Source organism: Pseudoliparis swirei, chromosome 24, assembly GCF_029220125.1.
Source record: "Pseudoliparis swirei isolate HS2019 ecotype Mariana Trench chromosome 24, NWPU_hadal_v1, whole genome shotgun sequence".
NCBI lineage: Eukaryota > Metazoa > Chordata > Actinopteri > Perciformes > Liparidae > Pseudoliparis > Pseudoliparis swirei.
In genome coordinates, this window is record NC_079411.1 from 7590995 (window position 1) to 7616289 (window position 25295).

The 25295-nt window shown below is 45.2% G+C and overlaps 1 protein-coding gene across 1 annotated transcript in view; it reads left to right on the plus strand.

Moving 5' to 3' along the window:
• The window catches only part of znf827 (zinc finger protein 827), a 62825-nt gene that overhangs the window by 10315 nt on the left and 27215 nt on the right, over positions 1-25295 (plus strand). The window contains exons 2-5 of the mRNA XM_056408367.1: positions 8462-9733; positions 11945-12117; positions 12409-12904; positions 22189-22467. Of these exons, the coding sequence (XP_056264342.1) occupies positions 8462-9733; positions 11945-12117; positions 12409-12904; positions 22189-22467 (2220 nt within the window). The remainder of the gene's footprint in view (positions 1-8461; positions 9734-11944; positions 12118-12408; positions 12905-22188; positions 22468-25295) is intronic.

Sequence of the window (25295 nt, forward strand, 5' to 3'; positions counted from 1 at the left end):
ATCAAGATTGGTTTGTACTGTCTAGTTTTCAGACACTATCCTGTCAATGAGCCCCATTTATCAAGCAACTGACTTATGAATGCATTTTTTTTTTTACAATTTATAAAAGAAAAGCTTCGATTCGCAATTTTTTAAAATATCGGTGGCAACTTTGAGAATTATTCCAGTTCATGTGCATAATGTAGATGAAGAATGATCTCCATCCGTGCAGGAGTATTACATGAATTTCTAAATCTATGGTGTGAATCAATCGATCTAAAAAAGAAAAACCATGCCATCTCAAGAGTATCCTGCTGAATGGACGACTGCTTTTTGAAAAATAAAAGGGTTGTGTTTTGTCTGGGTATTGACGGACTGGGAATCTGGCTTTTATCCATAATAAATGTCTGATATTAGGATTCATGTTATCCAATTTTGACTACATTTGTACTATATTTAATATAAAGTACCATTGTGTTTTTAATCGACAAGCAATGGAACATTAGAGCTAATTAAAAAACATACACGCCTAAAAACACTTCACCCAAAGAAGTTTGTAATTTAATGAAATAAACAAAATAGAGAAATGCAACATGTAAATATTGGGTAGAAATTTGACACTTCACAAACTCATGTGACCAAATTACTTTTATTACAGAATTGCTCGTCAGCAGTTTTAAATGCTTGGATTGGATTTATGCAGCAGGATTAATACCCCTCACAGACACCATGCTGGTAAAGACCCCAACGTACATCATGGTTTACGGGTTTCTTCCTCGGTTCCCCCATATTTTTGCTGCCAAACATTTTCCAAATACGCAGTCAGTATTTTTTGAAATCATACCAGGAGGAAATGTCCACTCACTTAGCAACAAACCAATGCATTATGTCCAATGAGTGGGAGACTAACCATGTGACACCCAATACATATTTAATTTGACCTCCATCATTTTAATCATCATTTTAAAAAGTATTATGTCAGTGCTAACAGATTTTTCGTCAAGTTATCTTTCTTTTTCATTCAATATATATATATGTCCTTTGCTTTCAAAGACGAGAGGACAACCTTGTCGGACATGAGATCTTCTTTTCTACTTGCTATTTGCAAAGCAGAATAGAAAAACAACAAAATAAAAAAAACATTCCTCATTTTCAAAAACATGTTTGAGTAAGTCATTCATAATAAAACAAAACCTTTGGCAGAGCGTTTGACAGTAAAAGCATCCAGTAAGATGCTGACCCAGGGCCAGTTGATTGTCCAAACCAGTGCCCTGAGAATAACAGTATGCTGGTTTGAGTATTTCTTAACTCAAAATACTAAAGTAGGCTACACCAGAATTATTAGATTGACCCGTTAATCTTTGCCTCTCTGCTGTGGCACTGGACCACTCTCGTTTTATGTACCCAGTCAGAATCGATGCCACCTCTGAGAAAGCCAGGGATCCAATAACTTCACGAATAATTTAGAGTGACTCATGCACTAAAACATCCACAAAAATTCATGTGCTTGGAATATTTATCAAGAATTTCATACATTTGTCAATGATATTAGTGAGATTAATCTGTCCGATTTTAAACCGAACCTTCACTTACTGCAAACGCACACAATAACTACGACTGCTAAAATACTGACTGACTATATGTTGTGGCGACTATTGTGAACCAGTAAGCAGGACTGTTTATGGTAGTATTGGTTTTTTGGTGATATTACATTTTTTTTCTCATTTGTCTCGCATTTAATAAGCCAAAACTGACATTCCTGTCCAGATGGTTTCTGCATTGAATAATTTGTTAGTTGCCATTGATGGTCTTGATAACCGTTTGCTCTGTTGGAGACCAATCAGGCTTGTTGTCCTTTTGAAGGGGATGACTGATATCACCAGATTCAGAAGTTGCCGAAGTCACTCCTTGTGATTGTCAGTCAGCATTTACAACCGAAATCAACTGCACAATTGGATTAAGAAAGAAGGAAAGTCGTTACAGGCAGCCAAAGGCCAAATAGAAAAACACCATCATGGGGGCTGTGTAACTGTAAAACTGTGCAGCTAAGCACACAGTATTCTAAATACAACATGCAATCAAAGAAAAATATATTTTCCAAATCTGTCCACAGACAACCAGGATATATTTGTCGGCTGACGGGTCCTACCAGGTGTCTTTATGCCTCGAGGCTTTCTCTGCCAATATTTACTCACCACTAACTGGCCAGTAGATTGTACAGTTCATTGTTGATTCTCATGGGTTTATTCAGCATATTTTGGTTTTCCTTAGATGCTGCAGTTCTCCCCATTCACAGCAGCTATAGCGTGATTACCTTTGCCACATCGAAATGATCGATGGCTAAAAGATTTTTGGAAGAATGAAAATCTATCTTGTGAGGTACTCTCCATGTTCAACTGCAGAGGGCGTTCGTAAGTGAGATGATAAAGTAAAACTATTTCTCGTCAATTAGATACTCGCACAGGCCGTGATGTAATGATCTCATTCCAAATGCACACATTTGCATGAGGATGTAGTTGCTTTCTGGGGTAATGTTTAAATTAACCATGACTGCAGGAGCCACATTAACTGCAGAGTGCTCTGCAACTGAAATCAAATGAATATACACTCTTGGCATGATGTTTATCTGGATTAGAATATTGAGATGGATTAGGATATTGAGATGTAAAACAGGTATGTTAATGTCAACTTTTATTATCTATTTTTTAATGCTGTAATATATATGCATACAAATATTCATATCACAACATTTGAAACACTGAGTCAATACAGATTTTAATGACACTATCAATGCAATAATGCAAACTTGTGTATAACAAAACAAGGTATGTTCAAAACATAAAAAACATGTGTGTTGCACAATGCACTTATTTCCACTCCAGGTTAGAAAAATATAGTCACTAACCTAATTCAGTTGTTATTTCCTCTCATCACAATCTTTGTAATGTCAGTTAAGCTGCAAAGATGCAACAGACATACCACTTCTCTCCTCCAGTAAATTCAGGTCCACAGCTTTGATGACACATCTGAGCTTATGAGCACGTTTTCTAAAACATTGTTTTTCGACATGAGATGCTAAAAATGGAAGGAAAAACTAAACCAGGGGGTAAAGTGCACTTCATGTGCAATGAGGAATTTCAGAGGTCTGGGGCTCTCAGTCGTCTCATTCTCTTCCAAGAACACTTCTCCTTCCTGTTTCACCTCTGGCATGCTGCCCAAAGTACCCACAAACCACGGAGGCCAAGGCCGAAAATACACAGATGGTAATTTGCACTACATTTCAATACGACTCAACCGCCATTATATATAGCCGTGCTGCCTGAACTCTGATCCTCACTGAGAGTATCGCCTCACCTCGGATTCCAGCTAAAAGATGAGCTCTTTGTCACAGGGTACACGTTGTACAATGATGTAGATAGTTGGAGTTGAAATAAAAAAAGTTGATTCTGAGTTTTAATTAATGTCTACCATGAACCGTGATCATAACACAGGAGGTTTTTTTCTTTTTCACTAGATCAAGGCTGTGTCAAAATACTGACATTCTAGATGGATGTTTGATGGTGGAGTTTACTCTTGCATGGAAGAAACAGTTACTTTTTCAATACATTGAAAGTAAGCCTTGACAACTAGTGTCGCACGGTATACCGATACTAGAAAGGGATCGCAATATCTTGTCGTTAGAAACGGGGAAATACCCTATTTTGTTCGTACTTAGTACGTTAATAATGACATTGTCTCAATACGAGTTGTAGGCTATTATAAATTGCATCAATCTGTGAGAGCGGCGAAATGTGTGTACACAGAGCTCCAGCCTCCACCAGAGGATTGCATTGGGATTGAGATCCCAGGGGGAACGGGCAATTTAACTCTGCAACAGTCGAAGAATAAACTGCGGGAACCAGGATTAAAGCCAGTCACTGCTGACCGGCTGCACAGTCCCACTCTGAGCTGGTTTCTGTAAAAAATTGAAATGCGGCTCTAATTGCCGACCGAATCTACCGATAAAATTAGATTCACAATCATTTCTGAATCAGTCCAGGCGTCTCCTGTTATTCAAAAAACAAAAAAATCCCCTAAAGAGCATGTGTTAAAGTCTTTTCTTACAGTGTTTCTGTATTTCGTTTAGTTTTCTCCCAAGCTGCAGTACCACTCTACACCTGCATAATTAGTGATTTGCAGGCAGGGGAACTGTTTTACGAAAAAATCTGGTTAAATGTGAAATCTTATCCTTACGTATGAAGTTATGGATGTAGTTGAAAGTGCTGCTTTTTAGAATTCAGTTTTTTGCAATAGGTGAATGTTAAAGAGTGTTAAGTCCAAACAAAAGTCAAACGCTATCATGACCTGTTGCTTTAGTGGTCACTTTTCTTGCCCGTAACCTTGTTGGTTGTCATGTTCCATCAACTTCCTAATGGAAATAACACGATGGATACACTTTGGAGCTATTAGCATGTTGCTCCTGCAGGAGACAGCATTTAACAAATTGATGGTGTATAATTTAATCTGAAGGAGGGAGGGGAGGATGTATGTCTGATAGCTCAGCCGGATTTATTTTAAGCACGTGTGCTTTATTTATTATTTTGAATATTTGTGTTCCTGGTTATGGGGAAGGGATGAGGGGAGGGCTATACAAGAAGAAGAAGAAAATACACGTGGGTGTGAAAGAGATCAAGCAGGTGAGAGATTATGGAAAAGGGAAGGGATGCGATCCTGATCCAGTGTGTCCCAATTAATAGAATTACCTTCCTCCTCGGGAGGACAGTTAGTCATTTGCAGAGACGCGAGTCCGCCAGTCTCTCCCACCATATTGTCCAGCAGGCGCTAATAAGGCAGCCCTGACCGCCGGGCGTGCTCATTAGCATAGCCCGCGGCCGTGGCAACCCCCGCCAGGGCCCAGCCGGACACTTAATTACCGCCGTGGCTCCTTCCACACTACATCCATACTTGCTGCCCTCCTTCCTCAGTCCTCACCCCCTGCTCTACCTCCTTAACCCACTCCCAAAGACATCCACATACAGCCCCTCCCCACCCATTCATAGCAGGGTAGATGTAAGACTAATCATTTTGCCGATGTGGATGCGACGGCTTTAGTCTCGGTATGTTGTGGCAGTCTTTTATATTATTTCACTTTTTATGGCTTTGCGGTGAGCAATCCTTGCGATTTTAGTGATTCCCTGACCTGCACTATCTCTCCAGCTCGTGCTCCCTCTCCCATTGCCTCTCTTACTCTCATTGCTATATTAGCTCATGGGCATGACTCTCGTTTTGACATCGGCACAGTATTGATGCACCTCCGTCCAGCCTTAATCGGCTAATGGCCTCTTCTTTCCTGCCCAGACAAATCAACCCCTCCCTTAACCATCCCGCTATCTGTCCCTTCCTCCCTCGGTCTTGCGGTCTCCTCTCCCATACCGAGTTCAGGCCTGGGGTCAGCGAGGCCAATTTTCATGCCTGGCTAAGTCTCTCTCGTTCTCTCTCTCTCTCTGTCTCCAACTGTCTCTCTCCTCTTTCTGTCTGTCTCTCTCCTCTTTCTGTCTCTCTCTCTCTCTCCGTGTTTCTAGTCAGCAGCCTCACCTCACACAAGTCATGTGGTGGGTGACCTGACCCACCTTTACTCCAGTCCCTCGCTCTTCCCTTCCTTCTCTAACTCGCACTCTTTCTTTTACCAGTAATCATTCTGTTTGACAAATCTGGCTCACCCCTGTACTAAACTTGCATTTCTGTGTGTGTGTGTGTGTGTGTGTGTGCGCGCACACATGCATGCACCCCTCTCTGACCTAGAAAAGTCACGGCCAAAATAATCCTGCCAAATTCACAAATGGAGATTGTTGACAGCCCCGCACGGTGAAACAACGAACAAGTACACTACCTGTAATGTCCAACTGTGTTTAGCTGTAGTTGCAGGCGGTGAGCTTTTTTGTGACTGGTTAACACAGGTCCAAACACTGTAAGTCACAGAGGTGCTACCTCATAACATGTTGAGCTGCTCAGTGTACGCCTCTGTTCAAACTCGAGGCAGTTTATTCTCGCTGGTCATGAAGCCTCACGACCTTCTCTTTGTGTCGCCTCAGCTTGCTCTTTGACCTGTTATGGCTCTCTCTTTGTCTATAACGTGGTGGCGCTATACATCTCTGTGGGCCAGGGAGAAAATCCCCCCGCTGCTGCACCACTGAATCGCCCGTGTGTGTGAGTGATAACAGATCCAGACTGCTGAGCACCCCGCAGCTGTTTGTCTCAACATGCAAGTCATCCCCGCCATTACGCCGCTAAATGGTTCCCTTTCAGTGGCAGACGCTTTCCGCCTCGTTCCGTATCTCCATGCTTCCATCACTGGGGGGGGGTTGCAGTTGCAGTTACTGTCGCGGAGCCAGCCCCCGTACTGGAGGCAAAGCAGTTGAATGTGTGTCAGAAATGCAGTGTGTGTGTGTGTGGGGGGAAACATCAGCATTAAATTACACTCTTGTCTGTGCATTTAGTGTTTGCAGTCCGAATACATGTACGCGCGTGCATTTGTTTGCGCCTATGCGCGTGGTGGGCATGCAGCAGCGGTCGTGAGAACAGAGTTCAGTCGCAGCCCCCGTAGAGCTCGGGCCAGAGACCATGACCTTGGGAAATGTCATTCCGCCCACGGCGGTGGCTCGCCCGTGACACACAAAGCCAATGGTAGTGGAGTGCATCAGTGCACTGTAGCACTCGGGCAGAACCCATGTGGTGTACGGTTGCATCCATGTACCTAACCCTGAGGTTTTAAGAGTGAGCCTAGGAAGCCAGAGAGTTCAGCCTCAAAGCTGAGACCTCGGGTCAGCAATCTAGTGATTTCCCTCTAACCACATTACAGCCATTAGTGGCTCTTGCTGCTTTTCGCATGTCACATAGAAATGGGTCACGCCCTGCCCTGCATGACTCACAGGCTCTTTCTCCCTCCCCCTCCTTTTCATTCCTGTCAACCCTACTCGGGTGGCAAAATGGCATCAAGGAGCATGAAAAAAGTGGGTTCACAGTCGGCACAATATGACGCTTCATTAACTTAAAGAAGTGAGAAGGGTCACACTTGCTGTGCAGGCTCATCGGTCTTATACATGTTGCATTGTTTTGTGTAGGTGAAGTCCATTAGATATAAGCTCATAGACCTAATGGCGCCTTGAGGCAATTATTATAACATCATCTTTAGCCTTGGTTTTTGGCATCTGACATTTCAGCCAGTTTCTTGTTATGTGGTACTGAAAAAATGTAAGATGTGTTTATGTGTGAGACAGAAATGGGGAGATGTTTGGAATTGTGTGTGTGTGCGCCCTCTTTGATATATGTTGCAGGAGGAGAGTAGTGGTCATCGTGGGTTGGGATTGTGGTCACCTTTGTGGACCATGGCGAGCCACACTGGCCAGATGTCGGCCAACTCTAATGATCCCGACAGGTCGCTGTGCTGGGTTGCCTGGCAACAGTTTTGCCTTTGCCTGTAAACAGAGAGCAGGCCCACCAGGCCTGTCAGGGTTTAAAGGGCGAGGGCAGCTCTGGTCTGTGTGTGAAAGTACTGTTCGTAACTTGGTGTGAATGACATGTTTTCGAGCCACATGCTTTTTGCAACTGTATGAGTTGCACAAGTTCCCTTTCATCAGATGTTTTGTTCAGACACCCAAAGCGGAGGGGGGGGGGGACGTCAGTTTAGAAATTTTGTTTTGCTCAGGCTTAGTGCTTTTGACATGTTTTTATAGAGGTTTGTTAATATGCATCAGGAATATTCACTTTTCTTTGTTCGCCCTTGTCTGGCAAGCTGTAATATTTTGCTTATGAATATTGATAAATGAAGTGTATATTAATGACCCTTGGTGACCTTAACCCTATCCTTATTGGCTCCCCGGTGGTATCTGCAGGCTCATGAATATTAATCTAGTTCTGTAACCTCCATTACCCTAATCTTTGCTGTCTAGCCTCCCAGAAGGACCCGTTGTCATGGTAACCCCTTTACTACACTCTTCCAGACCAAGGGTGGGAAAAAAATGTGGTTAAAAAAGACAGAAAAATCCAAATTACTCAAATATCTTGGATGCACCTTGTGGAAAGCTGCCATTGTATTAGAAAGCGTTGATAATCATTTTAGTGGTATTCTTGCAGAGCAATGAACTGTGTTTTCTGCATCTTTTAATGGCCGTTTGACTTTGTTTTGGGCAGGTAATTGTTTTTATGAATTTTCAAAATAGTATTCTCAATTCCGCAAAGTCCAGATCACTTATTGCTGTGCCACATTAGACAATCAAGTATGGGAAATAATAACAGGGAGTAGTAAAAAGCAATTTCCAATTAAAAGAGTTGTGTAGCCAGGGGCTAGGACGATGCCCTCGACTTAGATCTTTGTAGTAAGTGTTTGATGTTCACGATTCCTACTCGGGATCATCAAGGATTCAGCCGAAAGATGAAGTCAAGTCTAACTCTTCATGATAGCAACATAGTGATATCTGTATATATGCTCTCTCTCCTCTTCCAGAAGTGGACAGCAACGAGGAAGGAGGGCCTGATGATGGTCCAGTGGAGGAAGAAGGCTGGTTTGGGAATGCTTCTGACACGCGCTCAGAGTCGTCGTCCTATGGAGACACCCAGGATGAACTCCTCCTTGCCAGGGGCTCCTCTCCCGATGAACGGCCCGGAGTCGGCGCTGGGTCCGGGGACCACGATACCTGTGGAGGTGAGAGCGCATTGGGTTGCCCCACACCCGTCCATCGTGCCTCTTTGGAACTTCTCGGACTGGATGGAGGTGCATTCTCGGCCCAGGACACACTCTCTTCTGTGGTGTCGTCACTGTACGGCGAGGCAGCGTCTCGTGCCCTGGGAAAACCCCTCAGCAGCAACCTGCGGCGCCTCCTTGAGGCCGGCTCGCTGAAACTCGACACTGGGGAGCTGCTGGGTCGGTCATCCCGGGGATGTGCTGGGGGGGAGTCACCTCCAATGGGTCTACCCCCGCCTCTGACTCTCTCACCATCTTCCCACCATGCCCAACATTTAAGTGCTCTTGCCCGAAAACTAGCCAATAACAACAACAACAACAGCGGCTCAGCCTCACCAGCCTCCTTGGCACCCTCAGTCACTAACATTAAGCAAGAGCCCCTTGATCCCTTTAACTCTGTTACCCCGAGCAACGGCAGTGGCTTTGTATGGGCAGGTGTTGCAGATAAGTGGCCACCGGCCAGCTGCTCCACGCCCTGTGGCTCCAGCCTATCCCCGGACTCCGCAATCCAGAAGTTAAAAGCAGCGGCGAATGCCGTGCTTCAAGACAAGAGTGCCGTGGCCTCCTCCTCAACGACTTTGTCCACCTCCTCCGCCTCGTCTGCACTGCCCGCCCTCGGAGGGGGCGGTCGAGGAGATGACGCGGTGCGCTTTGATGCCTTCAACTCTCCGTTCAGCCCACAGTCCGCGAGCTCCACCCTCGCCGCACTTTCCAAGAAAGTCAGCGAGCGGAGCCACACCTCGTCAACGCCCAGCGCTGCTACCGATCACCAATCCTCCAATTCCTTCCTCTCGCTTGTGTCGATGACCTCCTCTGCTGCCTTGCTCAAAGAGGTGGCAGCCAGGGCAGCGGGAAACCTGCTGGCAGAGAAGAAAGACGGTTCCTCCTTGGCCACTGCTGGAGTCCTCCAAGAGGATGTGAAGCCCCTGCTGGACAAGAACCAGAGAGCCCCCACGCCCTCTACGCCCAACCACAGCCTCGACTTGCTGCTGCCCTCTACTCCGAAGAACAGAGGCAAACCAAACAGCCAAGCAGGTAATATAGTAATAATATATTACATCAATCAAAAATAATGGTTGCACCAATACACATAATAAGATGAGAGCTTAGCTGAGGTTAGGTCCATTTTATGATATTTTTCCAGAGAAAATATGTTTCTTTTCTTTAGTTGCAAAACGCTGAAAGACATTAAATGATTGCCTTGTGTCTTGCCACAGAATCAGGATACCTAAGCTCAAACAAGATTGCTACAATGAAATAAAAGAACCGTGTGTTGTATGCAAGAGAGGGAGTATAAAGGTTCAAGATCGTTTCAGCTGCACTTCATTTATGGAATGTTTTCATTTTCCTTCAGCGTCCCGTTTTCTTTTAAAAAGTAATCGTACAAATGTACCTAAAGTTCAAATGAACTATCTCCCCTGACATAATTCTTCTTCGCATTTACCATGGAACAAATCCCACTTATGTCATGACATGCAAATCAAAACCGCTCGTACTCATAAATTCAAGTTGGTGTAGCAATGGGAGCTCCACACAGAATACAAGTGTCTTTGCTGTCATTGTGTGGAAGAGGAGGTTGTTTGCTAGTCACCAAGGAAAGCACAATTCTGGACTTCCGTGACATGTTTCTTCTGGCTATGTAATGGTTTTGTTCTCACCTCACGGTGACTGAAGTAGCGACGAGTGTAGCCTCGGCCTAACTGTCAGTCGAGCAGAGAGCAGAGCCGAGAGAAAACGGCTCTGGCTGGCCTTCTCGTCTGGGAAATAGTCTGTGGGCTCGACGGGGGGGGGTTCCGACCGAGACCTCGCTGCCTTCCCAGACCAACCCGTTTGTGCTCGGATGTGCGTGCTGCCAAAAGGGGGCCGTCAGTGTGTGCTCGGCACAGTGGGGAGCCCTGGAATCCATATCCATCTCGGCAGCCGACTCCAGGCTTCAACCCCCACTCGCCAGAGCCCTCTGCACTGATCAGCACTGTAGACTTAAGGCCAAACACATCATACTTTCCACTGACTGGATACAGATGCACACACGCACACACACACACACACACACACACACACACACACATACTCTGTCTCTCTCCTATGCGCTCTCTGTTACTCACAAATAGCCGTGCCATATATTCTGTGTCTACTCGGATGCAGACGTATAACCAAACAAGGGTGCACACAAAGATCTCACTCTTGCACGGGGAGAGGGAAAGCTTCAAAGTGCAGGCCCTGGCTAAGTAGGCTTCAGGGAGAACAGAATGTTTTCAGGGAGATGGATGGGCACTTTTGAGGGATTGTGTCGCAACCCCGCCAAATCTAAAATGGCTGGATCAAATTGACTTCAGACAGATGAAGCAGTCGATGTAATATTCTGTGATCTGCATGCTAAAAAGGGGGTCTGCGCTAACCCGCGAGCCGTCAAGGTCGAGCGGCGCTGTAAAAATGCAGGTAGTTGTTTGGGCGCCAGACTGAAAAATGTGACCTTGATTATTGACTGTCATGTCTTGTTTTATTGTCGCCCCTTGCCAGTTCAACTATAAAACTCTTTTGCACGGGCATATTCTGCACTCTGAATATATAAAGCAAGCGTTCTCCCCTTTTCTAAAACATGGTTGTTATTGCATGGGACAGAGATGTGTTAAATATTCGGATGACGGTGCTCAACGCGCACATTTCCTCGCTCCTGTTTTATTTCCGCTTCACTCGGCTCAGAATTCCGCAGAAGTCATTTTTGCACGGTGATCTCTGCTGTGCTTGGGAGAGGTTGGGCCGCAGATGGCGGTTTATTGTTGCAAATAGGCAGTCTCGAGGTTTTACACCCCAGGTCAATGAATGGCTGAGCACAGTAATTTCACCAAACACTGATTACCAGATGTTTTTCAAGGAACAGCACTGGAATACTTATGAAGCCATCCTGACAGGCTCTTGTAGAATTTGTAATGCAATCATGCCTCTTTCTAATAAGACCAATTAAACAGTAATGGATGCCGGATATGAAGCCAACAACAATAATCGAGATACTAAAACATGCTTGAGTTTTTCCTTCCATTGTTCCATTGCTTCCAGCTGGCAGTTCCCTTGATAGTTTTCACCATTAGGTGAGGAGCAGTTGTCTCTTCCAGATCTGTGAATACTGTATTCAAGAAAGCATTGCTTTTATTTCTTTTCAGTAACAACGGTGCATTTCAGCAACACGGTACATATTTCCATTCACTAAAACGCCGATGACTCTCAATATTCTTTGGTGCACTCAAGGCTCTCCTGAGGATGGTGGCAAACCGTTCCAGTGTCCCGTGTGTGGACTGGTCATCAAACGCAAGAGCTACTGGAAGAGACACATGGTCATCCACACAGGCTTGAAAAGCCACCAGTGTCCCCTGTGTCCCTTCCGCTGCGCGCGCAAAGACAATCTAAAGTCCCACATGAAGGTGAGATGATGTGACTTGTCTTCGTCTCGTGACCCTGCACCCCTTGTCACCCCCGCCCACATCATCTTTAATTGCTGCCAATTATGGCTCTTGGAATATAATTGTTAACATTAAGGGATGGGCATGCTTTAGTTTAAGGTGTAATAATCCACGACGCGGTATAATTAATCGCTCCGTGTTTGCGTCATTTCAGTTAAATTGACATGGAGTCGCGTCTTTCCTTTTTGATGTTCTGTGGTAGCGGAGAAGAGGATAAGTGCCTTGACACGTAAACCTGAGCTCCTTTTTCAGGTACATCAGCACCAGGACCGGGGTGAGACATTTCAGTGTGAACTTTGCCCCTTCACCTCCTCCCGTCACTTCAGCCTGAAGCTTCACATGCGCTGCCACCAGCACTTCCCCCACTCGGACGTCAAGGTGAAAGAGGAGCTCACCACCGACACGGAGGGCGAGGGCTCTCTGATGGGTGACAGCGGCCCCGCGGACCTGGGAGGGACGGAGGTGTCGCCACTGCACTCGGACAGCCAGCAGCAGACGTCCTCTCCGGTCGAGGCTTCCTCCAATCACGTCCACATCAAGGAGGAGCCGCAGGAGAGAGATCTGTCTGTGCTCTCCCCCTTTAACATGTGCAGGGACCGTCCCAGCAGCAGCGTCAACTCCTTGGACCTATCGGGAGTTGGGTTAGGAGTCGGGGTCAGATCCATTTCTAGTGGTCCAACCATAGCCTCCATCTTCAGCAATGACATCACTACCAAGACGGCAACTGACCTGCTTATGAAGCTTTCAGGTTAGCATCCTTTTTTCCTGTTTCTTAAAGAAAAATTATATTCACGCGAGGGCTGCAACTATGGCTTTCCTTATCAATTATTCTACTTTCATATCAGCAAATGGCAAAGAAATACCCATCACAAGTTGGCAGAGCCTCTGATGGCACATGAAACTGTCTCGTTTTCCAAAAAGTCAAAGACTTTCAGTCTGGTATCGAAGAAAAACCCAGAAAACAGATAATATTTTACACTTTTGGAAAGTGGAGCCAGTTTAATTTGGCCATTTTTGCTTAAGTACTTGCACGGTAATACTTGCCTCATGGACTAATTGTATTAGCTCTAATTTAGTCAATCCATATATGTATATTCTGATAAACTTAGGAGCCTATGTATACTGGCAGTAGCAAGTAAGGGACTATAGAAATAAAAGATCTACCACCAGTCTGACATCTAGCGAAGACCAACCTGAGGAGATGGGCATCAAGTTGGTTTTCTTTTATTGCAATTACATACAAAAGATGAACCCACCAATGTCCAGGATATTATGTACTGCAGTTAGAAGTGACTTCTTTCTAAATGGACGAAATATTGCATCAGGTTGAGAAATACATGGGAAAACAGCGTGCGCCGGAAAACACTAGCGGGACTGTTTTAATCCCTAATTGATTTGTTTGTTGTGCTGTTTTCTCAACTTGACTTCCTAACTGCGCTCATTTCAGTTGCACTTTTATAAAGAGTATTTCACTTCCTCCAGACTTGAACGTGAAGACAACCATTCTGATCTCCAACTAGATGTTGTCTCCTCTTTGCCTTAAGTTTTGTTTTGATTCTTTCACTGTCACCAGAAATAACATTCGTAAGAAGTGTTAACAGTTTTATGTTTTAACATTTCAGGTCAAGGCCGCAGTGTGTCTCTGTGAGCGGTTTTTAATGGTTTTTAAAACAATGGTATCCTAAAATGTCTCGGTGTTAGTTCAAGCCTTTAGGGAATAGACAGTTTTAGCGTTGACAGCGCCATATTTAGTCGTTTAATGGGCAACAACATAGGTATCAAATGTAAAACCCAGTTTACACATGGTGGGCTCAAGCTGCGTGGGTCTTAGATTCAGACACATATGTTTGAGCTGTTGTTTTTCCTGACTTTAGCTATCATTGTGCATATTTGAGGATATCAGGGATGCTTTCACTTGTTCACAGGATTATTCAGCCGTACAACCTTGGCTTCTGTGTGTCTCCCATGAGAATGTCAGAAAAGTAGGCCATGGACTTTTAGCCTTTCACCAAGTACCACATGCTTCTTCCAACAGATTCAAAACCTGCTCTTAGGACACTTATTAGTGGAAGACAACGTTGATTAAATGCATTTTGAGTATTTTAATTGTTTGAAAAGTAATTTCTAGAACACGATAATTTAATATAAAAATGATTTATTGCAGTTGTTTAACACGCATTGTAACTTTGAACGGAGACATAAATATTACCGTTTTAAAATGTGTAAATGTTTGAACATGTCCACTTCGCTCTCTAATTGTCCAGTGTGTACAACGAGTGGCACCTATATAACACTCAGTACAGTGTGTGTGTGTATATACTGCATATAGCTGTTCAGTCACCGATACAAAATCGGGAAATATTTCAATATTAAAAACATTATTATATATTATAACTCATGCAACACTGGACTAAACACATGACAGATGTCAACTATGAGATAAAAAACTGCAAATCTATAATAAAAATAGATGCCTGAGGCTCCATCCATGTATAAATGGTGGATAATGTTTAGCCTAACGGATCTAATGGATTTGTTGGCACTGTCCTTGTGTCGCGCCACTTCTTTGTACAATGAAGGCAAGTTGGAATAAGCAAAAGAGAGGAGACATTCTTGGCATATTTACAATATTTCAAGAAGTGAGCACTCGGGAGTAAGTATACTGAGAATGTTCTGATATTGAGCTTTTTTTCTTTCTTTTTAAAAGTAAGTCTCCAGTGATTGGTAGTAACAGAGTAGAACCTCCACATAAAAATCTGCTGAAGCACCACTGAGCAGCACTAAAGTCATGACCTAAATCAGAGCATATCTAATCTTGTAGATAAATGTTCTTGTTTGTAAACTTCACATCGGCTTGTAAGTACAATACTGATATTCCATTCTTCCTCCATATTTGAGGTTGGTCTATTGTCTTTGCTTCTTTTGCACATGATGTCTACCCAGTTGTACATCCTCATCTATCTGCGGTCGGCCACTGATTAGCTCCACTGAAGCAGTTGGGGACTAAATGATTCGCTCAAGGGCACCTTGACAAAAGTTGTGGATTTATTTTCCTCCCCCTCCTCTTATCAGCTGTCAGGGGAGTTGATGATCTGTAACCTCTCCGACATCTTTCTCCTTTTAACAATTCTCTTTGCTTGTGTGCTGCTAAAACGGTGACGCATTTCGTCGCTGAAAAGATCAACTGAAAATGACAATACCCTGCTTTAAAGATTGTTTAAAGAGTTCTACTGTACTTTGGTGAAAAGACGGTTTAAGACTCAACCTTTCCTGCCGTTGATACTAGGACCTGGATGTCTGCGCCTCAGAAAGTGGAAGACGCACTATTTCTCATTCATGAAACGGTTTACGACTTAAAACGCTGACATGGAATTCAGTATCATATACTTCTGGTAAAGTTGCAATGTGACAGCGTTATAACATATTGATACAGCACTATTTTGACAAACTTGATAAACATGCTGCTCTAAGGTATACTAGGCTCAGACTAGGCGTGTTTAGATGCATTTCCCCATGTTGCGAAATATCAAAGGATGAGCTTGGAGACGATGGCAAGATTGATGGAAAAAGGTGGACTGGGGTTCAGCGTCGGGGTCCAGGCTACGGCTGCCACTCTTCCACTTAATGCTGTGTAATTAGATTGAGATCTTGAGCGAGGATGGGAGGCAAAAACCCTGGGAACATTAGATTAATTAAAAATGTATGCATAATTCATAATTAAAAAGGAATTCATAATTTGAAATGATTAGCGCCCTCAGCGCCATCCTGTGACCCCGCCAGGATGCACAGGGACTGGGCCGGCTTAGTTAACTCCCCCTCGATCTCGCACGCCTGGGCTACACATGGATGCCCCCTGGGTGCCAGTTGCATTTCACTCTCAGACTGCACAATCAAGCCCGGGCGACTCCCAGAGGAGCCGCGACGGCTCCTCGCAATGTCAGTCCAGTGTCAAGTGGCGGACATCTTAGTCAGGGCATCATTCAAGGAGAATGAGGACGGATGGAAACATTTTTAAAAAATGGGATGAGAGGATGTTGAACTTGAATGCGTGATGATGTGTTTTAATGAATACTGCTTTGATCGCAAAGATCTCCCTTTGTTGGGGGGTGGAGTTAGAGATGGAGGGTTATGAAACGGACAAGAACTGGGCTCAGATCTTTGTGAGACTTACCCATGACACGGAGTAGTCAGGGAGAGAGAGGTGAGGAAGTTCCTCCCGGGACCTCCAGACTCTATTTCTTTTGACCTCCCTGCCAACTCAGATTGAATGTGTACACGAGCAGCTCATCCCTCCTGCTTTTACACTGCTGTCTCGGTGCCTCAATCCCACAAGGCCTCGGCGAGGGAGAGGGAGGGTGGGAGGAGAGGGAGGTAGTGGTGATATAAAGATGTGGAGAGGGAAAGATGAAAAAAAAAAGAGATGGATAAAGTGACAGCAAGTGGGGGAGAGGGAGAACGAAGCAAAGAGAGTTGCATCAAGTTCCCCAGGCATAAAAAGCCAGTGAACCCTCCCTGACCTCTGACATAATAAGCATATCTTTTCGGGGGGTTTCCCTGCGTTCCATTGAGTGTTCTTCTGATACCCTTTGATTTTCTATCCTCGCATGCTGATACAACCGATAGCTATCCAGTGTGATACAGATTTTGATTCCGAGATGAAAGCCTCAGAGGTACTTTGAAATGCGCAGCCCCTACCCGGTGCCCAGTGGACCCCGAGTTAATAATGACAGTGGGCACTACACACCCTCCAAACACCCCCCGCCTCCCGCTGCGGTGACACAGGCACAACGAGCTTGACCCTGGCTGGGTGTGAATAATTGGCATGCAGGGGGTTGTGGGAGGTGTTGCATCTGTCATGATGCTCCTGTAGTTGTCTTATTTATCCTTTTCCTGGGAGAGTGTCTCGCATGCTTTGCTGCAGCGAAATGATAAACTGGCAGAATTGTTTCATCGTACGTGAGTATTCTTTAGGGTTTTTCGAGGACATCGATTTCTTTTTGTCATTATTCACACATTATTTGTGTATTACCGTTTCTGGATACAGCATACGTGTGCTGCGTAGGACCATTTGAGCTTTGTTTCACCATCTTAGTTGACACGTCCCGTCTTCGGTTATGTCACTTTGTGAACATCACGATTTTCATTTCTTTTATGTCCTTTTGGTTTCCAGCGCTGCATGAGCAGACACAGGCAGGCCTTTTGTGTGTGACCCCTGGTCCATACATCCCCACTGCAGCCATGAGTATCGCTGTCCGACCGACGTCTCGCACACTGTCAGCTATTGTTGGGTTCTCAACCTGCCCCACGTAGCCCTCTGCTTTTTTTTTTTTCTCCGGGAAAAAACAGCAGCCAATTGTCAGAGGGGGAGCAGGCCGGCGTGACAGAGGTGGAAAGCTAATGAAGTTATTTGACGGCAGCCCTGGCCACGGAGCGAGAGGTGAGCCGGAGTGGACAAGCGCCTGGCAGCGAGACGGATGAGGCGAGCGGGAGAGAGAAGAGCGGGGAAGGGGAGAGAAACGGGGAAGAGAACGGCGATGAAAGTAGCATTGGTGGCAGGTGTCAAAAGGGTGTGATAACATGGAGACAAACTGATAGCATCGTCAACCCTGAACTAGAACCAGCCGTACAGCATCATGCGCAGGGAGCTGACATGGGCCCGGGTCCGTACTCGCACAGCCGGGAAGCTCACAGAAGAGATGCCCATCGCCTCCTCAGATCTGTGCTCGCTCCACGAGATGATCTGCCAGAGACTGGATGCGCATGAGGCGATTGTGAAATTCTGACAAACAAAAGGCCAAAGTGTAAGCTTGGCGTTGCGGGCTGAATTGTTCCTGTTGGTAGTGCGCTCTGGCTTTTTGTTATTGAGCCATCAGCTGAGAGGAAATTTTTTTTTTTAAACTTGCCAGTTGGATTAGGCTCCTAAATAATTCATTTGGCTCTGTAACATAGATTCTGAGTGGAAATTCACTCTATTTATAGCGACAATCCAAAAGGTCACTGAAGTGGTGTGACTCTGTGTGTGTGTGAGTGCGCGTCTGGGGGTTGTTTTTGTTCTCGTGAGGCCACAGAGGAGAAGGATTTGAAAATCTTAAGCTTGTGTCGAGTCTGTTTGTCACTGGTTTATGTGCGGCCCAGCATTTCCATATGGTTTGAATGCAGCGTGTCACGGCATGCGCGTACTGTATTGTATTTAACAACCCGGGGCAAGGATTTCTCCAAAGATCTCGATAGCCGTGTGTCCGCGTGGGTAAATTAGATGTGTAATTTTATGTGTGTTTGTAAGGCGGTGACCAAGTGTGCTGGCCCTGTCTGATCCGACATGGCCCAACACGCTTCTAATTAGAGGACGTCCTTCCAGGTGCTGACCAGGTTATACTTAGCCTGCCCGCTGACATCTGACAGTGTGACATTTCCAGCTGGTGCTGTGTGCGACCCTACGCCACTGCCCCTGAAGTTGAAGGTCACTAACCCAACCCCCCCACCCACCACACTCAACCTCTTCCTTCTCCCCTTCTTGAACTGCAGCCTCGGCCCCGCCGTACCGGGGCACTGTGGGCACCACATGGATGGTCAAAACACCAACACCTGTCCCCTTTTCCTGTCCCTTATCCAACATCCCCGAGCCCTCGGTCCCTCCGGCATGGATCATCATTAATCAGAGGGGCCGGAGCCGGCGCAGATTGATGATGCGGGCAGGGGCCGGCAGGCCTGTGGTGGTTAGAGATGTTAGGTGAGACGGTAGGGCGAGGAGTGGAGCAGATCTCTGCTGGGGCCAGAGGAGACTGGACAGCAGTCTGCCCAAGAGTGATGGCCTCTCTTATATCCATGCCCTGTGTCTGAGTGAGTGTGTGTGTGTGTGTGTGTTTGTGTGCGAGACATAGTAGTAGTGTACAGAGTGTTTGTTTGAAAACTGTTGCTGTGTCAAAGGTGGCGAAGGGTGTTGATGAGCTCTAAAGTTGTGTTGCTTCCCTACTCTGCAACAATTAACCTACTTTCAATTTCATTGAATCTTTCTTCAAAATGAAACGTGTCTTTAACTATCGAGTTTAACGTGTTCAATCTGTGTAGCTCCTGAGCAGCGCCCAAACTGCGGCGTCAGTTCTAGCATCAGCATATGATCCTGATTATTGTCGAATGCATATATTATGACAATTAACAAGGGCAAATATAGAAAGCAACCTTTGCCACATTTGGTTATCATTAGCATACGCAATGGCCTGCCGTGTAAAGTTTGCCATAGCAACAAGGCTGTGCTTCGTGACTCGCGTGTGGAACAAAATCACAGTTCACCACAGTTCTGGATACTGTTTCATCCATCAAGGCTTATTTGTTTTACTTTTGACAAACAATAACATGGAAACATTGAGGAGAACATAAAGTTTGACAGAGAATACTACAAACTTGATCCTCAAAGAAACTTTGCTTCCCCCACTTCTAAAGCAGGTGTTTATCATTTATTATTATAAGACAAAAAATAAGAAAAAGTATCATTTGTTACTTTGTTATAAGAAATTTAAATTCTTTCAATAATATGGCATATTATATATTCACACACATATATAACATTTCATGTAATGCGATCTCTTCAGCCGTTCTTCCTTTTTGAAGTACTTATTTCTGTAATTGTTTCTGATGAAGTGCTTGGTGCATCCATTGTAAATCACGACAATAGTATCCTTTGACCCCATGGTTTCCATAGTTGCACTGAATATAATGAAGATATCAAGTAGAATATGTTTTAAAACGTATTTCTGCATAGTTGTATAGCCATCTTGACTCAACAATGCTGTAAGCGGTAGCCTGTGTAAACCTTTGTTTTAGTGCAGAGTGTCGTGGAACGTGCTGAGAGACACAAAGAGAGGCGTTTGCCCTGCTGTTCTTTTCTTGGCGGCTATCGGAAGCTGCTCCATGTCTAATTATTAATTATTCATCTAAGGCAGATTAGATGTGGCCCAGTTTCTCTTGAAGATGGCTTTAGAGCACAGGGATCCATGTGACAGTTCACTCCCTAACCTGGGCTACACGCTGCAGAGATGGCAGATTAGACTTTAGCCGATTGCTATCGCGCTCCACAGGAGTACAGTTATTTTATTTTTTCGGTCCTTATAGCCGAAGAGGATTCGTCCCATGTACGGGGCGAGAAGGGATGAGGAAACCAGATAAAGTAGAATAGAGATGAGGATAAAGTGTACAGAAATGAATGGGATGGGGGAGGGGAAGTGTAAAGGAGAAAAGAGGAGGGACATGAATTGGGCATTTGTTGTGGATGCCCTAAAGACAGAGAGAGAAGGACAGTCATGAGGTTGCACCCTTTGTGTCGGCCCACAGCGCGCCAACTGTGGTGTCTGTTGCGGAGATAGGGCTGTGAGAATCCACTGTGGACCACTTTGTGGTTCCATTCAATTTGCATGTTAATGTATTATACTTTTGTTCTGTATATATGTGTGTGTATATATATATATATGTATGTATATATATAAATATTATTAGGGCTGGGTACATTAACGCGTTATAAATACGTTAACGTAGCAGTCTATTAACTCCGCCAATTATTTTATAATGCGTTAACAGCATTTATGTATTTTTTGCATTGAGTGGGGCTTAGAACACTGCTGCACACATTAACACACTACCTTTCTACAGAGAATGTAGAAAGGTAGTCCACTTTTAAATAGACATTTTCATTTTAAATCTCTACCAGTTGACGTAGATGTTAAAAGCAACGCTATTTGTAACCACGGTAAACTGGAAGGATCTTATCACCGGAGTACTACGGACATGAAGTGCCACTTAAAGGCGTTACACAGCACTGATGCCAGCCAATAGCTACCCGAACAAATGCGTCGGCCAAGTGGGTAGCAACGTACTGCACGGCTGATTCCTGTAGTAGAAGATGTCGAGCGTCCCTCAAGACGTCGTAAGGAGAATACACAACTTGTATGAAACGGAGCGGACGACACAAGTGACGGCGTTACAAGGTGCACCAACTGTTGATCTCACTGGAGACGACTGGATATCGCCGGGTACCAGCAGTTTCCAACAAAGTCAGCACACTTAGCACCGATAGTGCAAGAAATATGATGCTGCTGCGAGACATCTGCCATTCGAACATGCGCACACACTCTCCAACGCTCTGTCACAGTATCTCTGCAGAACTGTGCGTTTGGCAAAGTCCTGGTCAAATGCAGAAAAGTTGTGGACCACTTCAGACTAACTGTGGATTGCTTAACCCTCATTATTCTTTTTTTTGACTGAGATTCTCACTGGGATTCAGACTAAAAAGTCCCCTGCACAGTGAATTCCAGCTGTGTACTTGTGTTTGTGCGAGACCACTTAACCTCACTCTAACAGGGAGCCGTACTCCTGAACGGAGACTGTTTATACTGTTTATCCTGTTCCCTGACACCAGACAAATGTTTCTTCTGGTACCTGTTCAGAAGAAAAAAAGAAAACTGATTCATGTTCTGTATGTTAACTTGCTGTTGCTCCGACTCTCACAGCAAGTCAACATGCAGTATATTAATCAGTTTTCTGTTATATTGATCCGATCACATTAATTTAACATAAAAACGTGTCATACACAATTTTTCTATTCATTATTGAATTTCGCGCGTAATGCGATTAATCGCTGCTAATCACAGAAAAATCATGCGATTAATCGATGACATTTGTTGCCCTCTTCACTTATAAAAAAACATAAATGAGGTGACCTGGTGGCATATTGGGCTAAACTTCAGGTGTTATTTTATTTTTGTGTGTTTTCTTCCGTTAGCACCACAATAACTAAAGGATAAACGCTCGGCACAGGCTGAAGGGTTATGAGTGGCATACAGAATGTAGTATGTGAGACCTTTTGCCATACACTCAGGAGAGCATTCATATTGCCTCTTGTTATTTCTGGCTTTAACTTAGCGTAGACCTTATTAGTAATACCCAACAAACTGACACGTGTCACACACTTTTCTTCTCCCGGTGCCCTCAAATTGTCGTGTTCTAATTTCATCTCATTCCTTCTTTTCTTTCTGGCTGCAGCGGCCAGCCAGAGGGAGATGCTCAAGTCTCCATTCCACCTGAAGGAAGAGCCCAAAGTGGAGGAAGCAGTGAGCCCTCGGCCATTCTCCCAGTCCCAGAGCCAGGTACAGCCAAGCTTCCCTGCAAGTTTCTGCCACAACGGGCCAGTGGGGGCGGCAGCCGCCACGGAGCGTCCAGGGTCACTGAAACCAAGGGAAGGAAGTCCCAGGGCTAAGAATACCTTGCTGAACCAGGATATCAACATTAAGGCTGCCTCTGAGCTGCTGATTAAGCTTTCAGGTATGTACGAACTGTCTCTGTCGATCTGTGCGTGTTCGCTACAGTACACACCATTATTTAATTACACTGAATCTAAGCAAACATAGCATGGTCCCAATTATGGATGCATTCACTGTATTTGTTAAGTTGAAAACAGCTTATGCAGATATGCAGAGAAAAACAACAGTCACCTCCATACACAACTATTCCATGGAAAGAACAGACCATGCACTGTGTTATAGATATCTGTTGTGCCAATAACGGCTCAGGAGGTTAGCTTTAGGCCAACGGTTCTGACACTGACTGCCATAAAAGGGTTCTGTTGTTTTTTGCCATGACGCACCTAACCAAGCTGAAATTGGGGCCTTCTCAAAGGTGACCAAAGTGTACGTGTGGCGAAAAAGCATCTTTGTTTCTTTGAGGCTGCTCTGGATAGTGGATATCTTTGTACCCTCAGTGATGATATTTTGGTATCTCTTCATTTTTTATTTACAGTACCAGTGTATGCATCTGCGGTTTATTTCAAGTTATTGTGAAAAAGAAGCAGTGCGTTGAGGATCAGTTGTGCTTTGCCTTGTGCAATGGTTTTGTCTTCTCAACAGTGCTGTCAAACGGCATTAGCTCTATCTGCGTGCTACATTTAACTTAAAACCTTTGAACCCTTGTCCATGAGAGGTAGTTAAACAATTTAAAACCTGCGTTGACCACTCTGTCATCATCCAGTGCAGCATGATGTAGCCTTCACAGCTTTTGGTTTGAGCTCTACATGCATGTTGGTCACAAGTCCTCAGGCAGGGACTCGAGCCTAGTTCTTTATTTTGTCGTACTTGCAACAGTGCTGCTGCTGCTCTTGTGTTGTTGTTTTACCCGGTACTTTTTCAATTATTACACCCCGCTAAATAAACGTTAAAGCCACTTCTTATTATAGCTTACATCCACAATCACTACTGAATGCCAGGTCCGGTTCAAGTGTATTATGGACAGGTGTTTGTGCACTGTGGGCGGCTGGAGTGTCTCTGTCAGGTAGTATTCATCCGCATGTACCAACAGAGCCGGCGTCCCTTGCTATTCGTTTTTTTAAATTCCTGATTGAACATTTAACTGCACTACTAAATGTATTGTTCTGAACTACTTTCCCTTTAAAAAGATAACACGGACCCATTTCAATATTATAATTAATAGTATGCTGTGTGTGTGTGACACGTGCAAATATGCACAGTGTTTAAAAGCACAAAGCAAATGGCAGTCTGATGGTGGCGCAGTGGGGCGTTCCTCCATCTGCGGCTCTTCATCCGGTGCCAGTGTGTGCGTGCTTGACAGACACCTCACACACCGGTTGCCATTGTTCTCTCCGGGTTGACGAGTGTTCGGTGTGAGTCACGTTGGCTGGAAGCTCTGTGGTACTACACGTGTGCTGCTCCAGTGCCCGCCCCCAGGTCACGTTTCCCTGTGGGTGTGCTTTTGTGCGTGTGTTTGAGGAAGACAGAGATGACATGATTACTACTTTAAAAAACCACAACAACAAAAACAGATTTAGTATGCTGGCCTTTGTGTTGAATCGGCGGGAGAAGCTGAGAAAATGATGTGGGCAGGATGCAATTCCTCCAGTGTGCTGCCTCCACCTATGTTCTTTGTTTCGTCACTGTTCCCCTCCAAACAATTTAGCCATTTCCAATCCCTGCACTGATGCTACCCTGCCAGTGTGTTTGCTTCTCAAGCAGCGTTGGCCAGCGTTTTATCCACACCCATCACTTACACGAGCTCTGCAAGGTTGACCTAGGTTAGGGAAAGATGCTGCAGCGTTCATCTGTCCGCTGGCTCCCTCTGCCCCCTCACACAGTCCTCGGAGCGCAGTGCCGTCCATTGCCATGGCAACAGCGGGGGCGGTAGATGGAGAGGGCTGTCTAGAGTGACAGCCTTGACAAGAGTCTGGACCCTCAAATGACCCTGGGGGGGGGGGAAGGGAAGGAGAAAAGATGGCGAGGAGAGAAGGAGAGCGACGGGGAAAGGTCAATGTCGTTACCGTCACGTGTGATTATGGTCGTGGGGTTCAAGGGCATCTGCTCTGTAACCTCTTTCTGTCCCCTACTAAAGGTCAGCCCCAGAGCACAATAACCCAGTACGGATACTGAAATAGGGAAATCACAATCGGGAGTTCAGGCGAAGCATTTTCCTTTTTTAATTTTTGATAAATCATCTCTGTTAAAAAAGGCCCATTTCCTCATTGTTGCTCGGCGTCCGGCGAATGGACACAGCCTAATTAGATTCCCGCTGCGCATCCCTCCTCGACCACGGCATTGGACAGTCCGAGCAAGTGGGGTTGTCATCATTACTGCCCATTGTGCTGTAACATGAGTTGCATCATCCCTTTAACTAGGTCACTTCTTCGCTTCTCTCTCCTTCCCCCTCCTTTCTCCTCTCTTCCTTATCAAACATTGGTCGGTCGTGTTGAGTCGCCTTACAAGCGCTACCTCCCCCACATCTGTTTAAAACCAGGCTGCCGGTGTCTGGGGGCTAATTACGCCAGGCTAAATAGTCCCTGGCGCCAGAGGCTAACGTGTCCTAGCAGATGGGCACTGGTGTTGCAGGGCACGGGGAACATGGCGTCACAGGAAGGGAGGGGAAGGGGGGGGGGGGGTACAGGGCCCTAGGTGGTGCCCTGGCAGACTGGCATCGTGTGGGTAACAGCCGTGCCACCCACTCACCATCCAGCCACCCTCCACTATAGGTGTGAAATCACACTTTGTACTCGCTTAACTCATTCCTCATTCCTTAGGAACAGGCCTTACATCTCTGAGGACATTTTAAAGCCCCTCTCCCCTCTGCAGTGCTCGTTACCTTCCTAATAA